At 43.0% G+C, this 15,869-nt stretch overlaps 1 protein-coding gene across 2 annotated transcripts in view; it reads right to left on the reverse strand.

The window, feature by feature from the left end:
* Positions 1-15,869, reverse strand: part of Dock4 (dedicator of cytokinesis 4) — a 412,188-nt gene that overhangs the window by 98,867 nt on the left and 297,452 nt on the right. For both annotated transcript variants that reach the window (XM_038335987.1, XM_038335988.1), the window contains exons 24-25: positions 8,541-8,668; positions 6,170-6,304 (exon numbers count right to left, since the gene is read on the reverse strand). In XM_038335987.1, coding sequence (XP_038191915.1) covers positions 6,170-6,304; positions 8,541-8,668 — 263 coding nt within the window. The remainder of the gene's footprint in view (positions 1-6,169; positions 6,305-8,540; positions 8,669-15,869) is intronic.

Raw genomic sequence — 15,869 nt, forward strand, 5'->3', positions numbered from 1 at the left:
CCTATGAAGTGGGATGCTTAAAAGTGAAACAGAGGAGTGCACACATCATCCTTGGATTTGAAGTGTGATATAAATTGTGCTAACTTGCATTTTCTAATACACTTTTAACTTGAAACTATTGTTTGTAATGCGACCATTATGTACTTATGTACTTCTAGAAGGGAAACAACACATAACACAAAAGCAGATGTAACAGGAGAAGCAGCTGCTGGTTAACTGGATGTATATGGAAGCCTACCTGAACTGGGAGACAGGTCTGAGTGTACACGGAAAAGACTATAGGATCACATTAAAACTGGAGACTAAGGAACCTGAGAAGTAGATTTTACTGCTCAGGCAGTTGGGCTAGCTCAGTCAAATGTCTCCTTGCAAGTTCCCACAAGAACCCCTAGAATACAGCTTAGTGGTTATGTCGAAGAAATCTGTGATACAGGTAGGTTCTTCGCATGCAGACAGTCATTTGTGACACACAGACATGTTAAAAGTTGCCCATCTACATTAGAGTAATATCCAGAAGTCTGTTGTATGGGCTATGGTACAGTTTGGATCTGAATTGCCCCCATAGACTCTATACAGAGTATTTGTGCCAAGGCTGGCCTCTTTCAGGAGGCTATGGAACCTTTGGGAACAGGGTCTGGCCGGTAGAAACAGGTTACACGGGACAAGCCTTTATAAGTTCTAGCCTGAACCCCGGTTCCAGTTCTGCTCTCTGTTTCCTAATCCAGCATGATGTGGACAGTTACCAATGCCAGCTCCCATGGCTCTGGATGCAGCCACCATGGCACACTTTCTCCATTTTGATAATTGCAGCACTCAAATCCTGAATGCAAATCTTTGCTCCCATAGACTGTTTGCTGGGTATTCTGTCACAAGGACACAAAAATACCTGAATCAGTCTAGTAGGATTATCTCGCAAGCCCACACACTATCCTGTCAATGAACAAAAGAATTCTGGATATGTCACATGCAAGCTAGAAAATATAAAGAAAAGGCTATTGCTGTTTTAGGGAAAACAGGGTTTTGATATCATAAGATTCAGAGGACTTTAGATGACATTATGAGCATTTTCATCTAAGTCAGGAAGTGAGCTCTTTCTCTGGTAGCCTAGCACAGTGATCTCAGGGATCTGTGAAAACAAAACAAAACAAAACAAAACAAGCACGCACACACACACAAAACCCAACCAAACAACAACAAAAAGCTAGGTGTAAAATACAGTTTTCATTTGCCTGAGACATTTGCTGTGATTGGTGCAAACATTCTGTCTCTCACTAGCTAAGTGGATAGTTTAGTTCATCTTTTTTTTTTATTTTTATTTTTTTACTGGAACCAGCTCTTGTAGACCAGGTTGGCCTTGAACACCAGGTTGGCCTTGAACTCCCAGAGAACCACCTGCCTCAGCATCCCAAGTGCTTAGTTTAGTTTATTTTATAAGTGGGTCAGAAAACAACTTCTCGCCCTGTCTCCTCTGGTGTTACAATATTAGGACAAATAAGATTTATCTTATGTTGTCTACTCTTGCCTACTTTTAGTTGAGCGTGCCTAGCTATTAGCAGGAAGAAGAAAGAGCAGGCAGTGGAGTGTTAGGGCAGCAGAGACGGTAGAGTGCCAACAGGGGTCTAGCCAGCACTCCGACCTGTGGAAACAGCACAGCAGTTGGCTGGGTGACAGAGGCAGAGCAGAGGGAGAGCTGGCATGCTGAGTTGCAAAAGCTGTAGGCAGGCTGGCTCCAATGACAGCTATGAGAAGAGAAAAGCCTCCAGACATACAGCTTCTAGATCAGCGGCAGCTGTTGCAGCGGTAGCACTAGCAAAAGCTGGCAGTAGGTGCCTTATGAGATGCCAGAGCTGTGGTGGTTACTGCAGTCAGAGACGGCGAGAAAAGTCAAGGATGTGGCCAGGGGGCAAAGACCAGTGGGGGCAGAGAGAAGGGGAGAACGAGTGGAAAGCTGAGGCTAATGGGGAAATAGAAGCCTCATGAGAACCAAGGAAGAGAAATGCAGACTACAGTTGCTGAAAAGGTTTCAGGGGCTCTAAAGCAGAGGGTCTCAGTCACACCAAGGCCAGAAGCTATAACATTGGAGACTGACAAGGGCTCAGGAATCCCGACTCCCTAGACATACATAAGAGATACATAGGGGTAAGAGTCCAGCTACCTGGGATTTGCACCAGGTTTATAACACTTGAGAGAGCCACCCGCTACTGTTTCCACTGTTGCTGCCACTCTCCATCAACTGTGGAGGAGGGAAGGCTGCCAAAGACCAGCATTTTAAGAGTTTCTCCCTTGGTAAACATGGTTTCTGTTTAGGCAGAGTAAAATGATCTCAGCCAGTTGAATAAGAAGAGGTGATGGAGAGGGTCCGACTTTTGTGTGGTGGGCATGTTCATTATCCTATTTATTGTAATGTTTCCTAAGTGAATATAATATATCAAGTGATTTTTTTTTAAAAAAAATACAAGATTCTTTTTTTTTCAAATTTATTGTATTTACATCAATAATATTCTTTTCAAAAGGCATTGCCAACACTCTGAGTTATGGAAAGATACTATGTGTAAGTTACTATACTTTGTATTGTCAAATTCATTCCTTATTAGAGTCTAGTTGGGTCGACACTATCAAACTTAAGATAATAGTCTGGTTTCACAGCTAGCCAATGGCAAAGCTTGGATGCGAATGTAGATGGCTTTGGTTCTAGAAGGCTCTACCCAGTGGCTTTTTCTTCTTCCCAACTGGTTTTATGTAGGAAACAAAGTGAATTTAGGGGACACAATTCAAACATATAAATATATAAGAATCTATCTATTGATAATACTGCTTAATCTATTATGGTCTTTCTTAGAATGGAAATTAGTTGGTAAGGGTTCAATCAGTTTTTATTCTTAGTTTTTGATATCATATACTAACTTTCCAACTTATTTAGTACATTATTAATATACTTAAATACTTATTTCAATAACCCTATAAATATTAAAATATTTTTAAATTTGAAAAATTATATATCCTCAATCATAATTCTAATAACAACAAAAAACAATAGCGAATAGGCCTTCAATAGCTTATTATAATCTGTGTACATTAATGAACTCTCTGAATCCAAGAGACTGACTTTGTCTGCTGTGTCTGGGCTAGACCCACTGCAAATACCTTATCATTATGGCACTCACCACTGTCCCAAATATGACCCACTGCTGACGTCAACATTCCAGGTCCTCTGCCATCTTCTCACATCACCTATAATCATAACTTCAAGTCCTTGCCAGGAGATTATCTGTCTAATATTTTACTTCTATCTTTTCTAACATTATATAATTTTCATTACTATTAAAATACTTTAATAATGTTTATATGAATTCTCATAATTTGTTAAAAATAATAAAAAATTATTGTCAAGATTCACTTACTTAACCAATTGCCTTTAAAGTTCAATAGTCTTCAGCTGCTTTTATCCATTTTTATGTAGAGAAAACAATGGGCATTTCTATCAATAACTGCCAAGAATATTTTATGTCTACATAAAAAGTCTTCAAGAAAGTTTTCCTTTAGCATATGCCTGTTTTTTTCCTGGTATTTCGTAAACAATGCTACCCTTTTCTTCTCTAAACACAAGCCAGAAACTGTACCTGAGACGTTACACAGGCATGCCAGGGAATCTTAGACAGGGCCAATGCTGAGCGGTCACCACACATGGCATTTAACATAATCACGTGCAAAGAAACACATATGCACTATAGCCAGCTCTGGTGGACAATTAGTTGAGGGTGTGAGACAAACAGCCATTTATGTTGCTTTATAAAACCTGCTATGTACAATTAGATGTTTTAAAGGAACCAATTACAATGGCACACTTCTTTTCCTAGCCAGAGAAACTATTTTAAAGTTTAAAGAATGGTTGGTAGAAGAACAAAAGGAACAACTTTTCTAAATAGTAAAATAAAACTACTGTTATCTGAATTTATGATACAGTCCTCATGCTGGGGTTGCTGGGAGGCAGGACAGCAACGTGGCTGTTTCAGAGCCCTGGGAAGTGCCATTGTGACGGGCAGCAACCGACTTTCCTTACAGCGTGTTCATTTAAGAGGGACATTTAGTGATGAACGTGCCTGCAGGAACTGCAAGGCGTGCACGGTATAAATGCCATGTAGAAACTCCCTGCACAGAGAGCCGATTCTTTATGGAAAATGAGGAGGTGTTACTTAGGTCTTCATGTATAGAGTGAATGATCAAGGTATTTCTCATGTCAGTCATTAGGGAAATGGAATTTAAACCTTCAGGGAGAGAGCTATAGAGTCTTTAGAATACTCCCAGCTCTGACACACACACACACACACACACACACACACACACACACACACACACAGGAAAAAATGATGACATCACATGCTGACGAGCTAACTCTCCAGTTCTAGGAATTGTATCTATATCTATAATAAACTGAGGATTAAAATATTATATTAAACATAAGTATTATATATAATACATTATATATTTAATTATATAATATTTTATATATTTAATATAAATAGATCTATTTAACATATAAAATTATATATAAATATTATTTTATAATAAACAAAATAACAGTTATGTATTTTATAATACGTAAAATATAATTTAATATATTATAAAATAATATAATATTTTAATCCTTAGTTTATTAAGATAGTGTAAGTTGACTTATAGTAGTGGTTTGGATGAACACTATCTCCTGTAGGCTCATATATTTGAGTACGTGGTCGCCAGAGTGGCAGCACTGTTTGGTGGAGGCTATGAAACTTTTAGGAAGAGGAGCGTGAGTGGAAACAGTACATCACTGATGGAGGGCTTTAAGAGTTTATAGCCTTGTCTCACTTCTAGTTTGCTCTCCTCACACAGGAAACAGAAAGAAGCCATATTATATACCCACAGGACCTGTGATATTAAAACAATGCCCTGACATAACATTGTGACACAAAGACCCTCCAAAGACTGTGTGGGCCCGACCCTTATGGGCAGTTCACCAAGGGAGACTCCCTTGAAGAAAACTAGTTTTCCATTTGCAAGTGTTTATCATTTGGAGGTAGCTTCTCAGCGAGGGATGTGGGCATGTGTCCACTTCTCCTTTTCACCCATCTGCTGCAGACCCATGCAGGCCCTGTGCATGCTGTCTGGGTATTGTGAGCCCTGTCGCAGACTTTGATTTCCTGATGTTCTCCATCCCCTCTGGTTCTGGTTCTTACACTCTCTCTGCCTCCTCCTGCACAAAGTTCCCAGACTTCTTAACTTTTAAATAAAAATGAAAATCATTTGCATCTAGACCATAACATTCTCATGCACCCACAGCACAATTTGTGAAGCCAATAGCAAGTATTAAGTTAATGCTTGTGTACATAATTTATTGATGAATATTAGAGCATCAAGTGCCATAGCTACAAATGATATCTCTTGTTTAGGAGAATACTGTTAAGTACATAATCATTTTAAAAGTCAACCTCATGTGAGTTCTAAAATAGAAATTCCTACGTATATGGATAACTCAATGGTGGAGTACTTGCTTGCCTGCCCTACATGAAGCCCTGGGTTTGCCCTTAACACTGCCATGAATAAATAAACCCTGTATGTGGCTACACATACAGCATATACATATGTATAAACTATCTGATGTGTTATTTCTTAACATTTTGCCTGAATCAAGCTATGCTAACATCCTAAGACAGGGAAGTTTGAAAGCCCCTTAGAATTTGCCAAGTTAAACCTTCTCATTTAACACTATCAAACAGAAAACTGAAAAAGTTAAGGTCTTGATGAGTCGTGGAGAAAAATCCAGAACTAGCACACAAGGCCTCTTATTCCGGTTGCTGTTGCCCTGTTCTTTAGACAATTTGGGGAATGAAAAGTTACCAAGTTGACAGGGGATATAAAAGCATAGACTAATTTAAATTTAGAAAAGAAAAGAACTAATCCCAAAGTTGTCTTTCTGAAATTCAGACCTACTTATTACAGCATCTTTCCCTACAGTCTTCCTAGCTCCGTGTTTGTACAGCGAAGGCAACCCCTGTGCTCTGGCTGTGCTCACAGTTCATCCCAGGGGCCAGGTTTCCCACAGTCAGACTAAGACCCATCGCCAAAGCGACTGGAGCTTTCCAAAGCACAGCCAGGCCCCGTGTGTGTGCCAAGTGCCATAGGATCTTACAGTGACATCCTGGAACTGCAGCCGCATTGCAGAGCTGGTGGCTTGAGGCCGACTGGTGATCTCCAGGATGGTCCTGAGCAGGATATCCAGCAGGCTGGCCACTATCACGTCTATTTCCTCCAGCACGGACTTTTCCTTGGGAGGAAGAAAGAATAGCACACTCAGGAGACTGACTTTGCATGTACCAAATCTTTTTTTTTTTTTAATGGACAAAGAGAGTTCATGCACAAATCTAAAATAAAAGACTCAGAGAAGTCAAGATGACAAGAGATATAGACCTCAACTAAAAACAAAAATGGCCTTGCAGAAGACGGAGCTCCAGAGAGTAAAGACTCATCCCAAAGTACCTCATTTGACTATGCAATGTGAAGCTGAGACACAAACAAAAAGACGCAGAAATGTTATAAAAAAAATAACAAAACAAAACAAAAAACCAATTCTGAGGGCAGCCATCCTCTCTCTGGGGAATCTGAGCTGGCCTCTCTGGCTACAGTCTTCCCTCACAGTGTGATTCCCTCAGGTCCTCACTGTGCTTACGTGGATCTTCCTAGCACGGCAGCCACACAGATCATGCTCCAAGGCATGTGCTTATGTGCAAATGACTATTCTTACAGGTTTTATTTTTTTTTTAAGCCTACATGTAAGCATAAGGAACTGGAAAGCAGTCAGGATGAGTATCCTTGGTTACAAGGAGCCCTGAGGTTAGCAGCCATGGGAAGGAGGGAGGGAGGGAGGGATTTCCTTTCCTGAAGTGACTAACACTATCCATACTTCAGGACTCCAGAGAGAAGACCTACACTGCCTAGTTCATAGAAGGCATGGCTTCCTAACATATGTGCATGAGAAAACCTGTGCAAACTGGCTCTGGGCAAAAGATACTTTTAAAAACTGTATTTTGAGGAGCCTAATATATATATATATATATATATATATATACATACATAAATATATATATATATATACATACATAAATATATATACACACATATATATATACACACACATATATATGTATATATATATATATATATGATAAACTTTGTAATACTTGCATGAAAATTCCCAGTTTCCCCAAGTGAATTGGTTTCAGCTCTAAATTCTTTATGAGCTAAGTCCAAAATCTGACCGCAATTTCCAAATTTAAATAGAGGAGGAATAGGAAGAAATCATCTCTCCTGCAGCTCTTGGCTGTTAGTCTAGTGACCTAGCTAGTTTTCACTCATGGTGACCATAACCTGGCAACCTAGTCAGGCAGAACTTGGATCTTTGTGGTCAAGTGGTCAGAGAGAGTTTTCAAGCCAGGCAAATGGCTTCTCCTGGCTGTCATTCTCTGTCCTGTTCCCTGTCGTTACTGGGCTTCTGGTAGAGGAGCAGGATGCTACCCCTTGCTGTGTGTGCGCTGCTCACGACAGGTTCAGACCCAGGACTCAGAGTTTCTCTAAAGTGCCACCCCTGTTTCCGCACCGGCAGGGCCCTCTTCCCCCCTTTTCTCCCCTGGGGTTGTTCTCATCCCTGTTCTTCAGAAGTAGATCACAAACACTCAAAGAATGGGGAAAGCAGCACAGACTTTAATGTGGAATGGGGCAAACTGGATGCTCAGCCTTCACTTTTCCTACCCCTCCATCACCTGTGGCCCTGGAGCCCAGTGTTTGACCAACAGCCACAGACTGAGGGAAGGAAAACAGGACACCCTCCCTACTCGGATTTCAGAACAGACACTGAGCTGAACGTAAACCCCAGACGTTGTTCCATGTCTAAGGAAACACACCATGTCCTCACTTTGTGTAGCACTCTAAACTCGCAGTAATTATACTGTGTCAAGAGTCAAGCAAAACAGGACTCCTTAGAGCCATAAGGGAAATACTACAGTTGGGGTTGCGTAACGGCTGAACTGCAAGGTACTTCTTGTCTCCTGGGGGCTGTCCTTTGCTTCTGTAATTCCTACAGGACTAGGCCCAAGGGTCATGGCCAACTTCCGAGCATCATCATGTGGCCCTTCCCAGATCAGATCCAAACCACCGCATCATGCAAGCGGTAATTCGGTTTGGCCACACAGCCTTCATCTCGCCAAGATTTAAGACAAATGTGGGAGGCTGTGAGATTGCTAATCTTTCTCACTCGGTGCTCAGTTCTTCCTTGAAACACAACTTTAGGAAGCCAGGCTATTCAAGGTTACTCTAATACCACGATTACTTCTGGATTGTTTGTTTTAATTCCTTCTGAAGAAACCCAAGAAGTTCAGCCTGGTTGAAAACAGAAAGCAAGTCTCTGGGCACTTCTCTGTGGTGTGACTTCTTGGGGGACATTTAAGATTTTATTTATTTGCAGAAGCATTTGATGAGAACCACACATTCTGACCTGCGGTACTCACTGAGCTATTTTTCTTGATGAGACAGAATACGTTGCTAAGGATACGGGCGCACATGATCAAGTCCTTCTGTTCTTGCAGGTGGATGTGGAGGTGGTGCAGTACGACAGGCAGGAGAATGTACCTCGAGTCTGCGAGAGAGGAGCCATTAGTGTCGCCGCTGCTTGGATCCCGCACAAGCCTCATCTGAACCCTTCCTGGCTTTTTAATTCCATTTTGAATATCAACCTATTAGCACTTGGTGGTACAGGGGCCCTAGCCCTATGAGTTTTATATTAACAAAAAGGATTACTTTTCCCCAGTGCATGTTTCCTGTGGTCAATAGACCTCTCTTAGCGAGCCCTAGTTTCGTTCCTGTCTGTCGCCCCATCCTGAGGGTGTTCAACCTCCACAGTCCTACATCAAAAGCTTCTCTTGCTGTCCCCCCGCATTCTCTCTGAGGCAGAGCACCTGTGACATCTTACTATGGTAGAGGAGGGCTTGGCTGTGTCACCTCCCACCCCGCTGCTTGACTTCTTGAGAGCTACCGCGCAGTTTCTAGTTAAGATTATAATGATGTGATGCGTTCAGTGTTCCTGTTGTGATTTCCAGGCCTCCGTACAAGACTCTGGTTTTGTATTGCTTTGTTTTTCTCTTATCACTTTCTGAGTTAGTCAGGAACTATTGTTATCTGTGGTATTTGTATTAAGTACTATGTACCTTGCCTTGGCCCCTTCAACGGGAAAGGCAATGGTTCTCAATATGTGGATTGAACAACCTTTGACAGGGGTTGCCTAAGACCATCAGAAAACATAGATATTTATGTTATAATTCATAACTGTAGCAAAATTACAGTTATGAAGTAGCAATGAAAATTAATTTATGGCTGGGGCTTACTACAACACTAGGAACTGTATTATAGGGTTGCAGTGTTAGCAAGGTTGAGAACTACCACTGTAAAGTGTCCTGCACTTGGGGAAGCTGTCCTGATTTCCTCTCATCTGAGACTTCAAATACGTTCCCAATGGGACCCTCTTGATCTTGCTGTTCGTATTTTCCCATGTTTGTGTCCCATTTTTCTGGAGATTTCCGTACTTCCTCACCTACCCTTTCTACCTGTTTCTTAGTTCTGCCATTTTTCAGCTCATGTCTTTGCCTGGGTGCAGTGTCACGGGCTTGGAACCTCTTCAGTCACACCCTCCAGTCCTTGCCCCTCTGAGACAGCACACAGCACTCTGGGCAGTGTGTGTGGGGGTGCTCTCGGCTTTATCTTTTTCTTTCAAGTGAGTTCTTTCTATGTTCTCATTGTGGCCTTTGACTTCCACACGGGAAGATTTTGCTGCACCTGGTGGCTTTGCACCATCTGCTCATCTTTAGAAGCATGGAACAAAAAGAGAAAATAAACAAAGGAATGCAGGTGATACAGGAGCGAGGCTTGGGGACTCCTGTTTCTCTTGACGTCTGCCACTGCACCCCCAGTGCAAGGATGCCTGGCCTTAGGAAGGGAGGAAGGGAGGAAAGAAGGAAACTTTACACAGAACTGCAGGCCTTCGGTGAGCAGCATACCCCAAAGGGCAGTTCACTTATTTACAAAGCAACTATCTGACAAAAAGAACCAGGGAAAGAACCCGGAAACCGAGGAGCCAGAAAGCACTATGTAGCCCTGTTTAATTAGGAGGGAAGGCAAAGTTCATCTGATAGGGTCCCAGCGCTAGTGGGGTTTCATTTCTAAAAACTCCATTTGCAGCCAACTGTTAAAATATCTATGAGCTAGGGGTGGAGCAAGAGAAACAAATAGTTCATCTGTGCTGAATAAAAACAGAAAGGCGTGACCATCTAGTCTGGAGAATTGCTTTGCTCCAGGGCCAAGGCAACCAGCCAGTACAAAAGATAGGATTAGGAGGTCAAGGCCAAGCCATCTTTCTAATTCTTACCTTCATAAAAGAAATATCTGGCCCCTACAGGCCAGATGCTCTCATAAAACTAAAAGTTAAAACCAAGCCCAGATCCCCTACAGGTGAAGATAAACTGACTTTGTATACATTAAAGCTAGTATCTGCTATATAGATTCTGCCCTTTGAAGGGACAATGCTGTCATACTCCAAGTATCAGACAAAACTCACAGAATACAGGTCTCCATGGCTGCAGAGAGGGGGGCCTTTTGTTTGGTTTGATGTGTATCCACTGGAGTGGATAAACCTAGCTGCTAGGAATTCTCTACGGTATAGACTAGGAAGATGGTGGACAATCAGGAATCTTTGGTGCATTCCTCCTTCAGCTTAGTTTTGAAACAGCCTGTCTTAGCTCCCTCTACCAACCAGCTTTAGATAAGGATCATTGGTGTTGGAATCTGTCCACAAAGAGTGAGGTTTGCCAGGCTCAAATTGCTCATCACTCTCTACAAACTGGACCCCAACATGGACCGGCCATCAGCAAGGCACCAAGGTAGCGTCTTGGAATGGGAGACTGGGACTGCGGGAGGGCGAGACTGCCCTCCACCCAAAGCATGGTATTCAGCAAACGTCCATCTGTGGAGAAGCCCCAGTCCTGGGAGGGCCTAGAACTGAATTAAAGCTACCAGGAACCGAGTCAGAGATGTGCGAACCTGGAAAGACATCTCTTAGATATTGGAGCACAGACGGCACTTTGTAGACAGCACAGTAGCGCTAAGGATTCTCTCTGTGTAAAGCTTGTACATGCACCCAAGTGGCCTAAAGTCCATGAGGACACAGCACGGAGGCCATATGCTTTCCAATCATGCTCTCTACGTGCCCCAAACTCCTACCCCACTTCCACTGCTTTGATGTTATTCTCATGCTCACCCTTAGATCAGAAGTTGCTTTCCCTATAAGATTAAAGAAAAAAATATATATGCATGGTTTCAGTAGCATTTACTATTACATACCAATTCCTAACCACGACTCAGTGTTCACTCACAAAATGCCTCTTTAGCACCTGAGTGCACTAGATGATATTAAGGAAGTGAGAGACAGATTTGCCTCTAAGATACTAAGAAAACCCTGCTCTCTGGAGCTTTCTGTGGAGATGGGAAAGAATGGGCACTGAACTGGATATTTAATTATTTACCTAGAGTTGTGCTTGCTGATCCAAGAAGGGAAACACAATAAACTATGAGCCCAGTAATGGAATAACCAGGGCGGGAAGGACATTTCTGCAAAGAGGAGAGTTAAACAGTGCCCTGGAGAATACATGAAGAGGAAACCCAGGAGGAGTTGGAGAAAGAGGATTACAGAGAGAAGATGGTACAGAGCAGACAGGCAGGGCCGGATGACTACCCTAGAAGACCAATTCTGATGCGTGGCCCCCAAATGAACAAGAGGGATATTGTAGGGGTTGGAGCAACACTGTGTGCTGCTTCCAGGGGTGACGCTGGTCACACAGTAGAGAGGATTGGAAGGAGAGGTGGAAACCAAAGGCAGAAAGGTCTCAGATGTGTCAGCAAGGCTGGGGACTGGGCTGTGTGGGGAGATCTTGGGGCACATGGCAACCACGTGATGAGTGGCAATGAAGGGAAGAAGTGAGAAGGAACGCTGTGCTTGCTATCTGCAGGTAGGAGCAGACGGTGACAGAGAAGAACACTGCAACTTCAATAGCAGAACAGGGGAGAGGAGGAGCCTGGGAAGTGGTGACGTGCAGAGGTGGAACAGCTGTTTATTGAGGTTTGGAGCTCAGGGTAGGATCTCACCTTGAAGCATCAATTTGATACTGGATCAGGGACATATGGAGCATTAAGAGACTCTGGGTAGAACTGACCTCAAGCCTCTCTCAGATGTCACACATTGCCTGGCAAAGTCCCCTCAGCACTAAATCTGCCACATCTTACCATAAAACCATTTGTTCAACATCGGCTATTATGCTAGGTCAAAAAAAGACCAAGGGTAGAGACTGTTTACCTTCCATGATATTTATGATTTAATTTCATGCATGACTGTAGGAGCTGCTGGGGGGAAGGAAGGGTTATGTGTGGGGTGTGCAAGCTGCTGGTGGGTTGTTCATACGCTGGAGGACGGCCTCAAACCCATGGGAACATAGGCAGCACTAAGAGAATTCAATGGGATATTTAAAGAAAGACGACATGAGCCCTGCGTGGTGGTTTACGCCATTAATCCCAGCACTGGGGAAGCAGAGGCAGGTGGATCTCTGAGTTCAGTGCTAGCCTGGTCTACAGAGTGGGCTCCAAGACAGCCAGAGCTACACAGAGAAACCTTGCCTCATAAATAAATAAATAAATAATAATAAATAAATAAATAAACAACACAAGAGGATTGGAGGATTGGAAAGGAGAAGTACTGAGGGAGATTTTGGAGAGTGGGAAAGATTTAGGTTGATATGGTCAAGATACAATGGGTATGTAGGAAATTGTCAAATAATAACAAAATTAAATAAATATATACAATACATTAAACTTACAACGTTTAAAAGGAGTATTTACTGGATAAATAAGTTCTATTAGGCAGTAGAAATAGGGCCTGGTGTCTGTCTTCTCTGGGCACAGCTCAAATGGGATGAGGGCAGAAGGCACCTGACCACAGTCCAGCACATCTGCTATGCCCATCCTGAACAGCAGCTGGATGAGGCTATTTGTGTCACAGCGCCAACCGCAGCAGCTACTGCAGCACTTAGACTGGCCCCGCGCTCCATTCCCCTGAAAGTCTGGGCCAGTGTGGGTGAGTGACGATGGAGCCTCTTCTTCAGAGATGTGCTGGCTGTTGCAGACCAGTACTAAAAACTCCAAGACCGTGGCAAGAGAGCGAAGTGGAGACTGAATCCTGAGTACCCGACATGAAGTTACAGCTAACAGATTCCTAAGCCAAGCCCCAAATTATCACAGGGTAAACCTGTGATAAAATTCAGGACAGACTATGGGCAGCTTGTGGAAATGGTTGAGTACGGTTCAGGGATGTGGGTGTGTGTGGAAAGACCTTCTCCCAGGGTAAGACTGGAAAAGGAAGCTGAAAACAGAGGTAGGGAAGGGGTTGGGGTAGGGGAAAAGTGTCCAGAGTAAACGGGACAGAACACTAGTGATCCTAAGGTCCTATGTAAGATTTTTATTCTTTGTCTTTCTTTCTTCTTTTGTTTGTTTAACTATTGCCACTGTCTCATTACTTTCTTGGATAATTCCTTTTATAATACATTTTTATAGTACATAACTAATAAGAAATCTCCATTTAAAAAAAAAAACCCAAGTCCTGTATACTTCTTCAACACATGAATGCAGGTCTAAGGAGTGAGTATTACTGGGTACTCATCAAGTAGAGTAAGGATTTTATTCTTAAGGTTAACAAATTAACATAGAAACCTAATCAAGCATTATGCCAATAATTCCTAGATTATGCTTTAAAATAGCATTATATTCTATCTTCCTCCCATTTTTATTTTAATTTTTGAAAAGATGTACTTTTAATTTTCCTCGTTTGTCTGTGTGCGCTTGTGTAAGTGCCTCTCACATACTTGTTGGTGCCCTCAGAGGTCAGAATATGGCATCAGATCCCCTGCGGCTATTGTTACTGGCGGTTGAATAACTGAACTTGGGTCCTCTAGAAAAGTAGCAAGTACTCTTAACTGCTGAGTGATTGCCCCAGTCCTTTCTTATTTTCTGTTACAGCTTTCACCCGTCTACAAAATTACGGGTGTAACTGGGGAGCCCTAGAGGGCTATTCCTTCTGATGACTTGTGCATAGAATTGCCACCATAAGCTATTCGAGTCTTCTCTTTCCAGGTGAAAGCAGGGAGTGCTGGCAGCTTGGCACCCCGAGAACTGACAGCATCTCATCTAGAGTGGAGGACATGGCTGATGCGGGGGAGCCCAGCAGTTGGGTCTCCGTATCTGACTCGGGGGTCTAAACAAGCTATTTTAGACACTCAACAGTGGCAGTCCGTTCCCCCTTCTGCTGCAGACTGCTCAGAAGGCCCAAGACAGCGGGGCCTCTCACTGTGGAGCAGCAGTCAGGTCATATCGCATGGGATGTGTCTGACACACAACTGTTCAATCATAAACACATAAAAATATGACCTTCTCTAAGGGTGGCTGCCAATTTCTGCTAAATAGGTATCAAGTAACAGGGACAGAGCCATAGCCGACTCTCATAGCTCCTACAGACTCTCTGATCTGCAGCACAGGAGACTCTCACTGCCATTCCCTAAACTCCCAGCCTCCACACCTCCTCCCACGCTCTACTCACCAGCTCCCTTCCCATCATTGCCTGAACAGTCTCCTCTAAAATGCAAGCCTTCTCTACTCGGTTTCTCTGGAGAATATTCCCCATACAGGATTCTATTACAACTTTAATTTACAGAACATTCTAGGTCTCTTGGTGGGCTTATCCTGCTAGGGTCAAATTCTCCAAAATTAAATTTTATTTTCTTAACATGTGGTCCAATTGTGGACCTTCTTCTTTCTATGGCTAACACTAGCCCCCTAGACAGATTGTGCACTTGGTCAGATTCTTCCTGCTTCTGTATCATGAACCACGTCTCTGCGCATAGAAGCCAACCTCAATAATAAATTACGAACAGCAAGTGTCTTGGTGGTGGTACTCTATGTTGGAGATGTGGAGTTGTCATGAAGAGAGAGTCAAGAATTAGTCCTGTGTTTTCAGCTGAGGATTATCGCATCGAACATGCTCATCCCCACCATCGTACTGCCATCTCTGGGTTACAGCTTAGTAGAGAAAGAATCACGCTGTGGCTTCCGGTCCTCAGGATGACACCCTACTGCATTGCTCTGGTTTTCACTTTTAGCCTTCAGAGTTACTGAGGAATTATTGTGATCTGTGATATTGTATATTTAACACTAGGTGCCTTCCCTCAGCCTTTCCAACCTGTAAAGCAGGGGTCTCAACCTGTGGTCACGTGTTGTCCTTTATCTGCTTCATTGAGTGGGCTACTACTGGGGCTTTTGTGTTGGGGAGCTTTGCTTACCTGGCCATGCCCATAGTTACAATGTTATATCGTCCCTCTTCTATCCCCCATCTAATTATTTTCCTCCGTTGTGAGCTCAGGCATTCATATTACACATTTGGTTTTCCTCCCAATATCTTTTCACTCCGGAGAGTACCACGGACCAGCCTGCTGATCCCTTGAGTTCTCAGTGACAGAGTTTGAATGCCAAGGTCACTTGAACTCTCTCTTGGTTTCCCTACCATGGGGAGTGGCATGGGATTTTAAACATGGCCGTTTCAATCTTGGAAGACTCCCAGGGACACTTCCTATTTTACTCTGTGAAGACAGGCTTCTTCTGGGTTTGTTGTAACTTATCGTTTACACATGACAGCCTTTGTTTTCTTCCATGATGAGTCGGTGAATGTCAAGCCAAGCATCACTGGGCAACTA

Source organism: Arvicola amphibius, chromosome 7 (genome assembly GCF_903992535.2).
Source record: "Arvicola amphibius chromosome 7, mArvAmp1.2, whole genome shotgun sequence".
NCBI classification, from domain to species: domain Eukaryota; kingdom Metazoa; phylum Chordata; class Mammalia; order Rodentia; family Cricetidae; genus Arvicola; species Arvicola amphibius.